At 33.6% G+C, this 15069-nt stretch overlaps 1 protein-coding gene across 6 annotated transcripts in view; it reads left to right on the top strand.

Moving 5' to 3' along the window:
- The window catches only part of Lmln (leishmanolysin like peptidase), a 74784-nt gene that overhangs the window by 46427 nt on the left and 13288 nt on the right, over positions 1–15069 (top strand). For 5 of the 6 annotated variants that reach the window (XR_006854705.2, XR_009228064.1, XR_006854704.2 and 2 more), the window contains exons 13-15: positions 7553–7685; positions 9520–9679; positions 12765–12895. Coding sequence is in view for 2 of the 6 variants with exons in the window: in XM_046457929.2 (XP_046313885.1) it covers positions 7553–7685; positions 9520–9679; positions 12765–12895 (424 nt within the window). In the remaining 4 variants the exon portion in view is untranslated. The remainder of the gene's footprint in view (positions 1–7552; positions 7686–9519; positions 9680–12764; positions 12896–15069) is intronic. The other variant, XM_046457927.2, reaches the window with a different exon arrangement.

Here is a 15069-nt window from a genome sequence, read left to right as displayed (position 1 = left end):
GTACTATGTGCAAACTTTTGGCATTCTCTAGAGATTGATCCAGGTTGTTTTGTATATGTCAATAGTTTGATATTTTTATTGCTGAGTGATATTCCACATTATGGCTCTTCCACAATTTGTTTAAACACTCACATTTTGAAGGACATCTGGGTTGTTTCCAGTTTAGGGCTATTATGAATAAAGTCACATTTGTATACAGGTTTTCTTATGAACACAAATCTTCATTTCTTCAAAATAAATGCCTAGGGGGTGGGGATGTAGCTCAGTGGTAAAGCACTTGCCTAGCATGCATGAGGCCCTGAGTTCAATCCCCAGCACTGCAAAAAAAATAAAATTAAATTAATAAAAATAAATGCCTAGGATTACAATTGCTGGTCCATATGGTGGTTGCAGGTTTACTTTTTCCAAGAAACTATCAAACTCTTTTCCAAAATTGCTATATCATTTTACATTTCTGCCAGCAAAATGTAAGATATAGTTTTTCTACATCTTTGTCAGCATTTGGTGTTGTCATTGTTTTTTATTTTAGTTATTCTCATAGGAACATAATGATATTTTACAGTGATTTTAATTTGTATTTTTCTAATGGCTAATGATGTTGAACATCTTTTCATGTGCTTATTTTCTCTCTGTATATCTTCTTCAGTGAATTGTCTTTTCATTCTTAAGCCAGTTCTCCAATTGGATTTTTTTTTTTACTGTTAAGTTTTGAGAATTCTTTGTATAATCTAGATGCTAATGTTTGTCATATATGTGGTTTGCAAATATTTTATTTTTTTAAATTTGTTTTTTTTTTAATTTTTTAATAGTTGTAGATAGACACAATACCTTTTATTTTATTTATTTATCTTTTTATGTGGTGCTAAGGATCAAACCCAGAGCTTCACATGTGCTAGGCAAGCACTCTACCAGTGAGCCATAACCTCAGCCCTCTTTCTCCTAGTCTGTAGCTTGCCTTTTTATTCTCTTGACAGGGAATTTTTAAAAAATTTATTTATTAGTTCAAATCAGTTATATGTGGCAGTAGAAAACTCTTCGATTCATTGTATACAAATGGAGCAGAATTTTTCACTTCTCTGGTTGTTCATGAAGTAGGGTCACACCATTCATGCAATTATACATGTACCTAGGGTAATGATGTCTGTCCTATCATTTCTGAGAGTTTTTAATCATGAATGGATGATGACTTTTGTCATAATGCTTTTCCTGCATTAGTTGATATAATTGTGCTTTTGTTGTGATTGTTTTTAGCCTATTAATATGGTAGATTACATTGATTGATTTTTTTAAAATATTAAACTTATATCCCTGGAATAAACCATTTTGATCATAGTATATAATGATTTCTATATCATTTAATTCTGTGTACCAGTATTTTGTTATGGATTTTTATGTCTGTCTTCATAAAGAATGTTGACTCAAAGTTTTCTCAGGTTTTTACAGTTATTTCTTTTTCAACTAATATATATGGCCTTCTGAACAATTGTAATATGTCAGTTAAGTTTTATATTATTCAAAGATGATGTGTTATCACTAAATAAGCAAATAATGGATTATTTTTTGTCACACTTAAATATTGGCTTGATTTTAAAGTATAATTTACATAATACTATGCAGAAATAAATCCTACTATAGAATGAGGTATTTATTTATCCCATTCTTTATTTTCATTTTGTTGAAAGTGTTTTCAAGTTTCTCTTGAGATTTCTTCTTTAACCTACTTGTTATTTAGAAGTCATTTGTCTATAAATCTCCAAGTACTAGGGGATTTTCAAGCTATCTTTATCTAGTTTCCAGTTTAATTCCATTATCATCTGAAAAGAAAAGACATTGTATGATTTCTTTTAAATTTTGTTGATTTATATTTTGTTGTCCAGAATGTGCTCTAGTTGTGGTTAATGTTCTGTGTAATCTTGTTAAGAATATGTAATCTGCTGTTGTTGGATGAAATAGTGTGTATATTTCAGTTATATCCAGGTAATCAGTGATGCTGTTAAGGTCAACTGCATCCTGATTTTATGTTCTCTGAATCTATTTCTGATAGAAAGGTATTGAAGTCTCCAGCTATAATAGTGGATTCATCTGTGTCTTCTTGCAGGTCTTTCAGGTTTTGCCTCACATAGTTTGACACTGTTTTGTTAGGCACATACACATTTGTGATTTTTATGTTTTTTTGGAGTAATGACCCTTTTATCATCTTGTAATGCCTTTCTTAATCCTTGATAATTTCCCTTACGCTAAAGAGTAATTTTTTTTTTTTTTTTGTACAGTCTTTGCCTCATTTTTGTTTCAGGGTAATACTAGTTTCATAAAATGTAGTGTTCCTTTCTATTCTATTTTCTGAAAGAGATTATTTAAAATTAGTGTTAATTCTTCTTTAAATGCTTGGTAAACTTCTCCAGTGAAACTATCTGAACCTGGGGATTTCTCTTTGGGGAGTTTTAAAATTGTGAATTAGTATAAATTAAACTTTTTCACAACTATTTCACATTGAATGAACTATAACAATTTGTGTTTTTTGAGTTGATCTGTTTTGTCTAAGTCATCAAATTTATGTGTGTAGAGTTGTTTGTAATATTCTACTATTTGTCTATAAGGGCTGTGGTGATATACTATTTCAAACCTAATATCGGTAATTTTCCTCTCTCTGTTTCTTTGTAGAGATTTCTCAATTTTATTGATCTTTAGAAACCAGCCTTTTGTTTCATTGATATCTTCTATTCTTCTGTTTTCATATTCGTGGATTTCTATTGTTTGTTATATATTTCCTTCTGCTTGTTTTTTGTTTTTGTTTGGTAGTTCTGGGGGTTGAACCCAGGGCCTTGTTCATGCTGGGCAAGTGCTCTACACTGAGCTGCATTGGTTTTTCTTTAGACTCTTGAGATTTGATTATTAATTAGAGACATTTCCTAATGTATGTATTTAGTGCTATAAATTTCCCTCCCATCAATTCTTTAGCTTTGTGCCAGGAAATTTCAGTATGTTTTACTTTTATTTTCATTCAGTTCAATGTATTTTTTAAGAATTTCCTTTGAGACGTCCTCATTGACCCATGTTGTTTAGATTTTAAGTGTTTGAAAATTTTCTTGTTATTCTCTTGTTGTTGAATTCCAGTTTGATCCCATTATAGTTAAAGGATATACTCCATATGATTTAAGTTCTTTTATATTTGTTGAGATTTGTTTTATAGCCCAAGATAAGGTTTCTGTTGGTATATGTTCCGTGAACATTTGGAAAAAGAAATGTATATTCTGCTGTTGTGGGTAGAGTATATTGTATAAATGTTGTATATCATGTCCTGTTAGTTAATACCATTTTGTTTGTTTTTTGGTACCAGGGATTCAACCTAGGGGTGCTTAACCATTGAGCCACATTCCCATCCCTTTTAATTTTTTATTTTGAGACAGGGTCTCACTAAGGTGCTGAGAGCCTCACTAAATTACTGAAGCTAGCTTTGAACTTGCAATCCTTCTGCCTCAGCGTCCCAAGCTGCTGGGATTACAAGCATGTGCCACCACACCAATAGTTGATAGTGTTATTAAGTCCTATGCCCTTACTGATTTTCTGTTACTTATTCTAGCAATCATTGAAAGACCTCAGAACTGTTTCAGTCTTCAAATCTGAAAAGATACTGTGCCTTCTCTCTACCTTTCAGAGTCTTCTTGCATCTGTTTTCTAATATCCAGTATTTTTAGTTGTACTTGGAAGAAGGGAAAACATATTTATTCCATTTTCCAGGAAGTAGAAATGGGACTCAACATTTTATATTTATATTTTTAAAAAATTCCCCTAGTAACTGTGGACTTGCATTTAGGCACCATTACTTTAGAACTGTAACAATGATTATGACTTATTCGATTTATTTGGCATTTTATGATTTATAGAACTTTCAAATAGAATATAATCTCATCATTTCTGAAAGAAATACTACAAAATAAGAACAATTGTCTGCATTTTACTGCTAAAATAAAAAGGTCAAGACAAGTGGCTTGTCCATAATCATATATCAGATAAGACACAGAGCTGGGACTTATAACTTTTCACTTCAAGACCTTGGCCTTGCCCATTAAGTCTCAAGTACTTTTTGTGTCATAAGGTATCATTGTCATATTTTCTTACCTGGGTTCAGTTACAGAGCAGTTTTATTCAGTGGTCTGATGTCTGAATTATAACACTAATGTGAAAAGAGCTGCTAATAATCACTAGCAAGAATCACCTGCCAACCACTTTGGGGCCAGCTAGTTAACTCCAGCACAACAATTTGATCTGCCAAAATAGTGATTCCCAGATTTCAATGAACATTAAAATAATCATCTAGAGAGCTTTAAGAAAATCTCAATACCCACCCCCCAAAAAAGAAAAGAAAAGAAATGGTTGGAAACATTAAATCTGTCTAAACAAAGATTAAAAAACAAAAAAATCTCAGTATCGAAGTTGCATTCCACAGTAATTAAATCAGAATGTTTGTGGTGATAACCAGGCATTGGTGTTTTTTGTTTTGTTTTTTGTTTTAAGAGAACCTCAGATGATTTCGGTATGCATCAAAAATTGGAAACCAGTTTATGGTGTATTAAAGGAAGTATGTAGCCGGTGGCACACACCTATAATCCCAGCTATTTGGGAGGCTGAGGCAGGAGGAATGCAAGTTCGAGACTAGCCTGTGCAACTTAGTGAGACCCTGTCTCAAAATAATTTTTTTTTTTAAAGGAGGTATGTGGCTAACACTGCAGCTGCAAGAGTTTAGAGAGACTTTTTCCTTCCTGTTAACAACTACGACTTTTTTTTTTAAATTTTTTTAATTTTTAATTTTTAGGTGCACACATCTTTATCTTATTTTTATGTGGTGCTGAGGATCGAACCCAGTGCCTCACACATGCCAGGCGAGCGCGCCACCACTTGAGCCACATCCCAAGCCCCAACAAATACAACTCTTAATTGTGCCCCTTTGAGTCTCAATTATAGGATCACCTAAGACCAAAAATAGAATAGTTCCTCTTCCCCTTTCTTAAAAACGGTTGCTTTCACAATTTTTGTGAGTTCACTGCATTCTCTCCTATTCTGTGAATCATAAGTGATTAGCAGTTTTCTTGGTAAAAGACTAGATAGTAAATATTTTAGGCATTGATCATTATTAGAGTCTTTTTTTTCTTTTTTGGAGGGGGGAGGGGAGCATAGTGGACATTGAACTAAGAGGCATTCGACCACTGAGACACATCCCCAGCCCTATTTTATATTTTATTTAGAGACAGGGTCTCACTGAGTTGCTTAGCGCCTCGCTGTTGCTGAGGCTGGCTTTGAACTCACAATCCTTCTGTCTCAGCCTCCCTAGCTGCTGGGATTACAGGCGTGCACCACCACACCTGGTTTGTTGGAGTCTTTATGCAACTATTCAACTCTACTTTTGTACATCAAAAGACAAAATAAATATTTGTGTATGGTCATGTTCTAATAACACCTTATCTTACAAAAACAGGTTGTGTGCTAGAAGTATAACTCAGAGTAGAGCTCTTGCCTAGTATGCATAAAACCCTGGTTTGATCCCCAACACAAAAAAAGCAGGTTGTGGATATGATCCAAGAGTTGAGTTTGTGGACCCTGCCATAAGCATTTCAGATATTTCACTTGTGGATAATTGAAATCTAAAATTATTTGCCATCTTCTGGTACCACAGGCCCAGTCTCACTATGTCCCTGAGTTACCTTAGAGGTTCTAGAGTGACCCTTCTTGAGCACAGGGTCTGGTGCATAACTTCTGGGCTTCATTATCTATGACGCTTCTCCTACATTGTTGGGAAACCAGTGTTAGAAGAGATCCACTGAGGATGGGCAAAACCTCATTCATCTGAATCCCTGAATCTGTGCACACTCAAAATTCTTCCTTTTTATTTTTTGGTGCTAGAGATGAAACCGAGTGCCTTACCCATACTGGGCAAGTACCCTCCCAGTGAGCTACATCTCAGCCCTATTCTTCTGTTCTGAAGCTACTGGTCTGATAAATACCCAACTCCTGTGTCCAGCTTATTTGCCATTAGTAATGGCTATAAAGCTATACTCTCCAGTATGGTACCATTTAGCCATGTATGGCTACTGAAATTTATATTTAAATTATTATAGTTAAATAAAATCTAAAATTGAATTATTCAGTTGACTAATCACATTGTAAATAGTTGATAGCCATATGTGGTTGGTGGCTCCTGTATTAGGCAGTGCAAATGTACAGTATTTCCACATTTGCAGGCACTTCTACCAGACACTGTTGCTCTGCATTTTGTTAAGTCATAAGTCTTGAAGAGCTCTAACTTTGGAACTTAAAATGACTAATTTTTAACCTCTTTATTCCTCTTTATTCCTTTAACCAAGACTGATATTTCTATTAAAGTAAAAAGGTAATATTTTGTTTTAAAGGAAGTGAGATTCATGGTATCAAGAAAGTGACTAAGAAGTACTGGTCATATACATTGGAAACTTTATTATGGGATGTTATAAAATTGCTTCATAAAATGGTGGGGACAGTGGAAACTCCATTTATTGAGTAACTTGTATGTGTTAGGCACTAAGTGCTTTGTAGTTGAAGCTCAGAAAAGTTAAATACTAAGTAAGTGGCTGGCCCTGGTATTTGAATCCAAACCTTTTTGATGACTTAAGACCTTTGCTTTCCTAGTATACTGTGCTGCTTCAAGTTTACCAAAGACTATGGTAGGTATTTTACCTATTTTATCTCAGGAAGCTATAATTCCCTAAAGATATTATGTTAATTTTTGTTTGCTTGTTTGTTTTGCAATGCTGGGTATAGAACTCAGAGGTTATGCTGACTTAAATGAGAAAAGTACCAATCTTCCTTCAAATAAGAAATCTGGCTTAGCTTTTTTTTTCCTTAGGAGACATGTGGGAGAATAAAAATATCAGTGATCCTAGTATAATTCTGTGGATACATCTTACCAGAATTTCTATGGAATACTGAGATCTCATTTATATAATTTTGTATTATAAATTGCCAATTTGATGACTGATCAGATTACAGGTTTGTTTGAAGGTTAGTTTTACAAGACAATGCTACAGATTCTGATATCATTTGAGAATTTATAAGACTACTTATATCAAATTGTCCTTCCAGGAATCAGTTTAAAAGGGATTAGGACAAATTGGTAAAATTTAGAAATATTCTCACAGTCTTCATTTTGCACAAGAATATAAAATTGTTTTTTGAATATTTTCAGTTTAACAATTTGTCAAAATTCTTTAAACTAGATTTTGACATAGGAAAAGATTGCACTCTTTGTAGCTGCAGAGCAGAGGGGATATGACTACCATTTGTTTCTGAGACTCCATTTGTTAATTATGATGATTTGATTTTTAGACCAGCATCTAGAATTTCATCTATTGGCATTAAAACACAAAGCTGATATGCAGAAAACAGGAAAAAAGATAAATAGGATTTCATTTAGTAACAGTACAACAATGTTAGAATTTATCTAGCACGGACAAGCTCTATAATAGACTTCTAATTATTATTTTTTTTTATTTGATGATATGGTGCTTATTTTTGTGTGCAGAAGGCAGGTGCTGAGCCCGTACTGTGACACGCTCAGAAGTAATCCATTGCAATTAACTTGCAGACAGGACCAGAGAGCAGTTGCAGTGTGTAATTTGCAGAAGTTTCCTAAACCTTTGCCACCAGAATATCAGGTAACACATGTTTTCAGCACAATTTTAGGAATCATATTTTTAAGAAGTCATCTCCATTTTGACTTCAGAGAGTAAATTCCCCAAAGCCAAGTGCTATGGCACACGCCTATAATCCCAGGGACTCTGGAGGTAGCTTCAGCAATTTTGTGAGATCCTCAACAATTTATCAAGACCCTATCTCAAAATAAAAAGGGCTGGGGATGTAGCTCAGTGGTAAAGCACCCCTGGGTTAAATCCACAGTACCAAAAAACTTAAAAATAAAATAAAATTTCCTAAATTTTTTGATGTGTAAGGCCTCTGTGCTTTCCATGTTAGGAAAAAAAAAAAAAAACTGAAGAATTCCTCCATTTCATTAGTGTACTCATCAATAGCAATTATTTAATATCTGGCAGTGCCTTATAATAATAGTAGAATGTATTGTTTTGATCTGTTTCTAAACTGTTTTCTTTCTAGTTACTTCCAAAATCTTTCTCTTTAAAATTCCTCCGAAAGTCACTTTGGTGTCTGACATAGTAGCTCCCACCTGTAATACCAGCTACGTGGGAAGCTAAGGCAGGAGGATCAGAAGTTTAAGGCCATTCTGGATAACACGGCAAGATCCTGTCACACAATAAAATTTAAAAAGGGCTGTGGCTGTAAATCAGTGGTAGAGCATTTGCCTAGCATGTGCAAGGCCCTGGGTTCAATCACCAGTAGCGTTTATGAAAAGGTAACTTAGGTCTGAATCTCTGAACACCTTTAAATCTCTTGTTGCCATGGCTCTCTCTAAACTTCTTTGCTCTACCTGCCATTTTCAGAGTAATCTTAAGTCAGAAATGATGTCTCAGAAGCTAATTTAAAATGAAAGCTGCTAATTTTGAGCTTCCTACATATATTTATGACCACACTGAGTGCTTCAGACACCATAAGATGGCAACTGTATTTTTTTTTTTTTTTTTTTTTGGTACCAGGATGTGAACTCAGGGACACTCAACCACTCACTGAGTGCCACCCCCACATCCACATCCCCAGCCCTATTTGTATTTTATGTAGAGACAGGGTCTCATTAAGTTGCTTAGCACCTCGCCTTTGCTGAGGCTGGCTTTGCACTTGGGATCCTCCTACCTCAGCCTCCCAAGCCACTGGGATTATAGGTGTGTGCTACTGCACCTGGCATGGTAACTGTATTCCTAAGCATAGCTTTGTAACTCATAAGTTGTTGTAAAATGTAAAATGTGAAATATTTAGGCTTATCTGATACCTTGTTCTTTGGTATTCAGAGTTTTTTTATATATTTAATTTATTTTCTCAATTATTATTTTTTCAAAACAGCACATCAATTAAGCCTCCTAAAAACACCTGTACATTTTATTTGTTTGTCTTTGCAACAGGGTCACACTATGTTGCCCAGGTTAGTCTTGAACTCTTGGGCTCAAGCAATCCTCCTGACTCAGCCTCCCCAATAGATAGGACTATAGGTGTGTACATCACCTGACACTTTATATTTAAAGTGTCTTAATTCTATGCATTTGTTTTATGTTTTGTCAATTCTTAAAGCTCTTCCTTTTGCTGTTAAATTCTCTTTTTTAAAACATTAATCAAGTTTGTCCTCCTAAGAAATGTTGAATTAATTTATTTATCTTGCTTATTTTTAAACAATAGCAACTTCAAAATACCCTTCCTATGGCATATTATATCTTCTTTGTGTTATGCAGTTTATGAAGAAAACTACACTAGTATCTTGTGTTATACAGCATTAGAGAGTTGTTATAAGTAGCCTATGGACTTTATTTTGATTATGCAGAATGACTCTTAATTTCTTGTCTTTCTGATAATATTTTTTAATTTTTGCAGTACTTTGATGAACTCAGGGGAATACCTACAGAAGATTTGCCTTATTATGGTGGGTCAGTAGAAATTGCTGACTATTGCCCTTTCAGTCAGGAATTCAGTTGGCATTTAAGTGGTGAATATCAACGCAGCTCAGATTGTAGAATATTAGAAAATCAACCAGGTTAGTAGTCTAGTTAAATCAAGTATTAAATACACAATAAAATCATGTATCAGCAATATAAAATAGTGGTGAAGGGCACAATCCTGGAACCAGCCTGTCTGAGTTTGTGTTTTAGTTTCACTGCTATTCATCAGTGAGAAGTCATTTAACTTTCCTGTGCCTGTTTCTTCATCTGTATAATGGGAATAATAATACCTATCTCATAGAATTGTTTTGAGAATTATATAAATAAAATAATAATTACATAGAACTATGCTGGCTCATAAAGAGGATTGTTATCTGTTAGATACATGAATTCATGTGCACACACTGCATTTTAGCAATACCTTACATCTGCGTGGCAATTTTCACTTGTAAAGCACTTTTCATTATGTATCATTTCCTTTTATTTTTTCTAAAAACCTAATGAAAGACATAAGAGAGATATTATTGTATTTCATTGGTGAATGAACAGACATCAAGTAATACAGTTAATTGATATCAGTGTAAGACCCTCTGGTATTGGGTTGTTTCCCCCCCCCCCCCATCTTGTTTTTGTATCAGGTTGTTTTTATTAAAATGCCTTAGGTAACCTATTTTTTTTCTTTCATAGGAAGTGTGCATTTTATGCAGTTTAGAAGTAACACGACATGTCATTCTGTAGATCTCAAAATAATACTGTTGCCCCATGGCCTGTAAGATATATTACTAAAGTCATGCCAGTAATCCCAATAACTTGGGAGGCTGAAAAGACATCAAAGGAATAAACTATATGGTGATTTAGTATTTTTTAATACCTTTATTTTATTTATTTTAATATTGTGCTGAGGATTGAACCCAGGGCCTCGCGTGTACTAGGCGAGCACTCTACTGCTGATCCACAACCCCAGCTCCTCGTATTTTGAAATAACAGTTACAGCTCATACAATATTCTCACATCTGATATGTTAATAAAAAGCAATAGTTTTTCTCTCTGTTTTTAAAGTTTTCAACGTTGTCTTCCCCCACTCCCAACACTATTCACTCCTTTATTATAGATTTGGTCATTTAAACTTCAAATTTCTACGATGTTTTTACAAATTATTCTGAAACCTGACAGGTTTAACTATATTTCTACAGTCTTGTTTTCCCATCACTCATCTATTTAATTCATGTCCTGAAGACTTAATATAACTACTCAGAAGTCCCATGTTAAAGCAAAAGAAATACACAGATCTGTCAATTGTGGGTTTTCCAGAGATAACCATTTTATTGTTTTAGAGCTGGAGTTGGCAAACTTTTCTTTGTGAAGGGCAAAATATAAATATTTCAGGCTTTGCCATTCATCTGGTCTCTGTGCAGGTGCTGTGCTTCTACAGTGTCAAATTAATATGTAAACAACATTATATGTAAGCAATATTATACATAATATAAACATATATTTTATAAACAATATTAAGTGTGTGAGGGTTTCAGGATTTGGGCTGAGGGTTATGGTTTGCTTAACCCTGTTTTGCTTACTGATCACGAGCTTTTTTGTTTGTTTTTTTCAATGGTACTGGTAATTCCAGGGGTGTTCTACTACTAAGCTACACCACCAACCCTTTTGATTTATTTATATATTTTAGCGTTATTTTTGATTTTTATAAAAGGTCTCTCCAGGGGCCAGGTTGTGGCCCAGTGGTAGATGCTTACCTAGCATGTGTGACACTGGGTTCTAGCCTCAGCACCACATAAAAATTAATAAATAAAATAAAGATATTGTGTTCACCTATAACTAAAAAGATTTTTTTAAAAAGGTCTCTCCAAGTTGCCAAGTCTGGCCTCAAACTTGCAATCCTCCTACCTCAGTCTCCTGAGTATATGGGATTAGGGACATGGAACACCACTATGCTTTTTGAAGACTTTGAAACTCATAAATAAAAGAAATCTAGAGTTCTGTTTTGTATTTTATTTCTTAGCTCATATAATTAATATTTTTAAAAAACTGACATAAAAAACTTATTTCAAAATGGACTAGTTGAACTCTCTACTTTAAAAAAATGAAGCTTGTATAAAGAGAGTACACTATTACTAGGGTTTGCCCATTAGGTTCATTCGGTACTGTACCTCTGCAGGTGTATGTTTAGAATGAGACTAGATAGATCAGCATGTTATTTATGACTTTACAGAGGTGGCACAAATTGAAGTTTTTTTAAAAAAAGCTGCAAAACCCAAAAAACCCTTCATTATATAAATCATTTGGCTTCATCCTGTCATGAGTCACTTGGATATAACTCCTTACTTAGGCCAGTGATTCTTATTTTTTTTTTGTTTTGTTTTATTGGCACACATTAATTATACAGAATGATGGGTTTTGTTTGTGGCATACTTGTACATGCATACAATATACTTTGATAATTTTCAATCCCCCATTATACCCTTTGCCCATCTCCTTTTTATATGTATGTATATATATTTTTATACACACACACACACACACACGTATGTATGTATATATTTAGTTGTAGATGGACACGATGCCTTTATTTTATTTATTTATTTTTATGTGGTAACCCAGTGCCTCACACATGATAGGCAAGTGCTCTACCACTGAGCCACAACCCCATCCCACTTATTTTTCTCTAATAGTCTCCCATTTACATTCTGTAGTTCTTATTTTGGTATCTAATCATTTAATGAATCTTAGTGTCAAGTCCTTAGTATATTTAACCTAGATACTTTCAGCCTACTTTTATTCTCTTATTTCTGATATATAGTAATTCTACCATGCTAGTTCCTTTATGACAATTCATTTTTAATTTAAAATCCTGTTTATTTTAAATTTTTATTTAAAATGTCCATTTAAAAAGTTTGATTTGGGCTGGGGTTGTGGCAGCGGTAGAGCGCTCGCCTCGCACGTGCAAGACCCTGGGTTCAATCCTTAGCACCCCATAAAAAATAAATAAGTGAAATAAAGGTGTTGTGTCCAACTACAACTAAAAAATAAATATTTTTAAAAAATAAAATAAATTAAAAAATAAAAAGTTTGATTTTCTTAAAGCAGCTTTTAATTATAAAATAGAATGCTTCAATTTCTTATTCTTTGTATTAAAAAATCTAATTTGAGACTCCTGGTTTGCTTCAGAAATTTTTAAAAACTATGGTGCCGAAAAGTATGGACCCCATTCAGTTTGTCTAATCCAGAAGTCGGCATTTGTTATGGAAAAGTGTGAGAGGAAGCTGAGTTACCCAGACTGGGGAAGTGGATGTTATCAGGTAAAGTACATGTTTTTAATAATTATGCTAAATATTATATAATTTTATCTTGTGGTCTTTTATATTTGAAATTATATTTTATGCATTTTAGATACATAATTTACTGATGGATAATTTAGCTTATTTTGATTATTTATGTAATTATTAGTTTGGTGCTTGTGTTTTGTGAAAATATTTTTATTTCTTTGAGGAAAAATTTGCCTTTCTACATTTGTTTAACAGTAGATATAATTGCAGCCAGGTGCAATGGTTCATGCCTATAATCCCAAAGATTGAGGAGGCTGAGGCAGGAGGATCACAAGTTCAAGGCCAGCCTTGACAACTTAGCAAGACCCTGTCTCAAAATAAAAAATTGAAAGGGGATGTGGCTTAGTGCAGAGTGCCCCCTGGGCTCAATCCCTACTACAACCCCCTATCAAAAAAAAAAAAATACATATGTATATGTAAAATATCTATATATTAATAAGTTTCATAATATTTTTACTTCTGAGCATAATGAGGAAGTAATGATAAAGATTAAGTTTTGTTCTTGAACAAATATTTTATATTGGAAGAAATGTAAAATTTTATTTCAAGAGGTCTAAAGAAAGAATGAGTTATAAGAATTAAAAAACTAATTGTTGATTAATAATAGTTTTTTATATAGTTCATGCTTTTTATATAGCTCAGTGGTGGAACACTTACCTAATATGAGATAGGCTTTGAGTTTAATCCTCAGCCTTCCAAAGAAAACAAAAAACTGAGATTAGAAAGCCAAATGGCAGTGCATTCTACTGTCATGTATAACTAATTAGTAAAAAATAAATAAAAATTTAAAAAAAGAAAAAAAAATTAATCTAAATGGCCAAACTACTACTTTCCCAATTATTTATATATCTGATATTGATTGTCACCTTTTTAAGAACTGATCAAGATACAGGAATTCTGTAACTTAGGGGTATCCAACTTAATTTTCCATATCAGGAAGGATAATGTGATCCTGAGAACTGAAGAATAAGCATTGTGCCATTTCCACTACAAGAGTTAGATGGTCCTTTGTAATTAGGAATTTTGCAATTATTTTTAAAGTTGACTATGACATTTAATTTTTTTGGTAACACCTTTAGTAATATATATTTTATTTAATTTCATTTAATTCATATAGCATTAAAGTCTTACAAAGAAAATTAGAAATAAATATTTTCTAGCTGTAATCTGACAACTGGAATCCAGGAATCACGTTCTAATAAATCCCATTAAAGATGTATGTATTGAGGGCTGGGGCTGGGGCTCAGCGGTAGAGCACTTGTCTGGCCTGTATGAGGCACTGGGTTTGGTTCTCAGCACAGCATGTAGATAAATTAAATAAATAAAGGTCTATCAACAACTTAAAAAAAAATTTTAAAAAGATGTATGTATTGAACACTTTGTTGAACACATTGTTGGTGGGACTGCAGACTAGTAAACCACTTTGGAAAACAGTTTGGAGAGTCCTCAAAAAAAAAAAAAAAAAAAAACAGGGATGGAATCACCATGTGACTCAGCTATCCCATTCCTGGGTATTTTCCCGAAAGATCTAAAGTTGGCATAATACATCAACAAAGCCACATCAATGTTTACAGCAGCACAATTCAAAATAGCTAAATTGTGGAATCAACCCAATCAATAGATGAATGGATTAAGACAAGGTGGTACATACATAAATATAACGGAGTTCTTCTCAGTCATTTAAAAGAATGAAATTGTGGCATTTGCAAGTATATGGATGGATATGGAGAATATTATGTAAAATTAGTCAAACTCAGAAACTCCAAGGTTGGATGTTTACTCTCATATGCAGAAGCTAGAGTGAAATGAAGGAAAGGGGGAGGGAAGGATAAGATTATGTAAAGAACCAATCAAATACAATTTAATAGAGAGCTAAATAAAGTCTATTAGAATAGAAGGATAAGTGGGGGAAGATGGGAGGGAAAAGAGGGAACCATGAACTGAAGTAGATTTTCATGCATGTATGAGTTTATTAGGAATGAACCCAACAACTGTGTATAACTATAAAGCTCTAATTAAAAAAAAATAGTATGTAGTTCTGACCTAGTTAAAATTATGGTATGTAATTTTGTCTTACTGGCTTCACTTAATACTGTGGGGGGCCCAGTGAATACTAGGATTAAACCCAGGGCCTCATGCGTGCTAAA

This window comes from Marmota monax, unplaced genomic scaffold, assembly GCF_021218885.2.
Source record: "Marmota monax isolate L192 unplaced genomic scaffold, Marmota_monax_Labrador192_F-V1.1 WCK01_AAM20220418_F8-fsc00052, whole genome shotgun sequence".
Taxonomy (NCBI): Eukaryota; Metazoa; Chordata; class Mammalia; order Rodentia; family Sciuridae; genus Marmota; species Marmota monax.
Note: the sequence above shows the minus strand (reverse complement) of the source record. Positions and strands in the feature narration are given on the sequence as shown.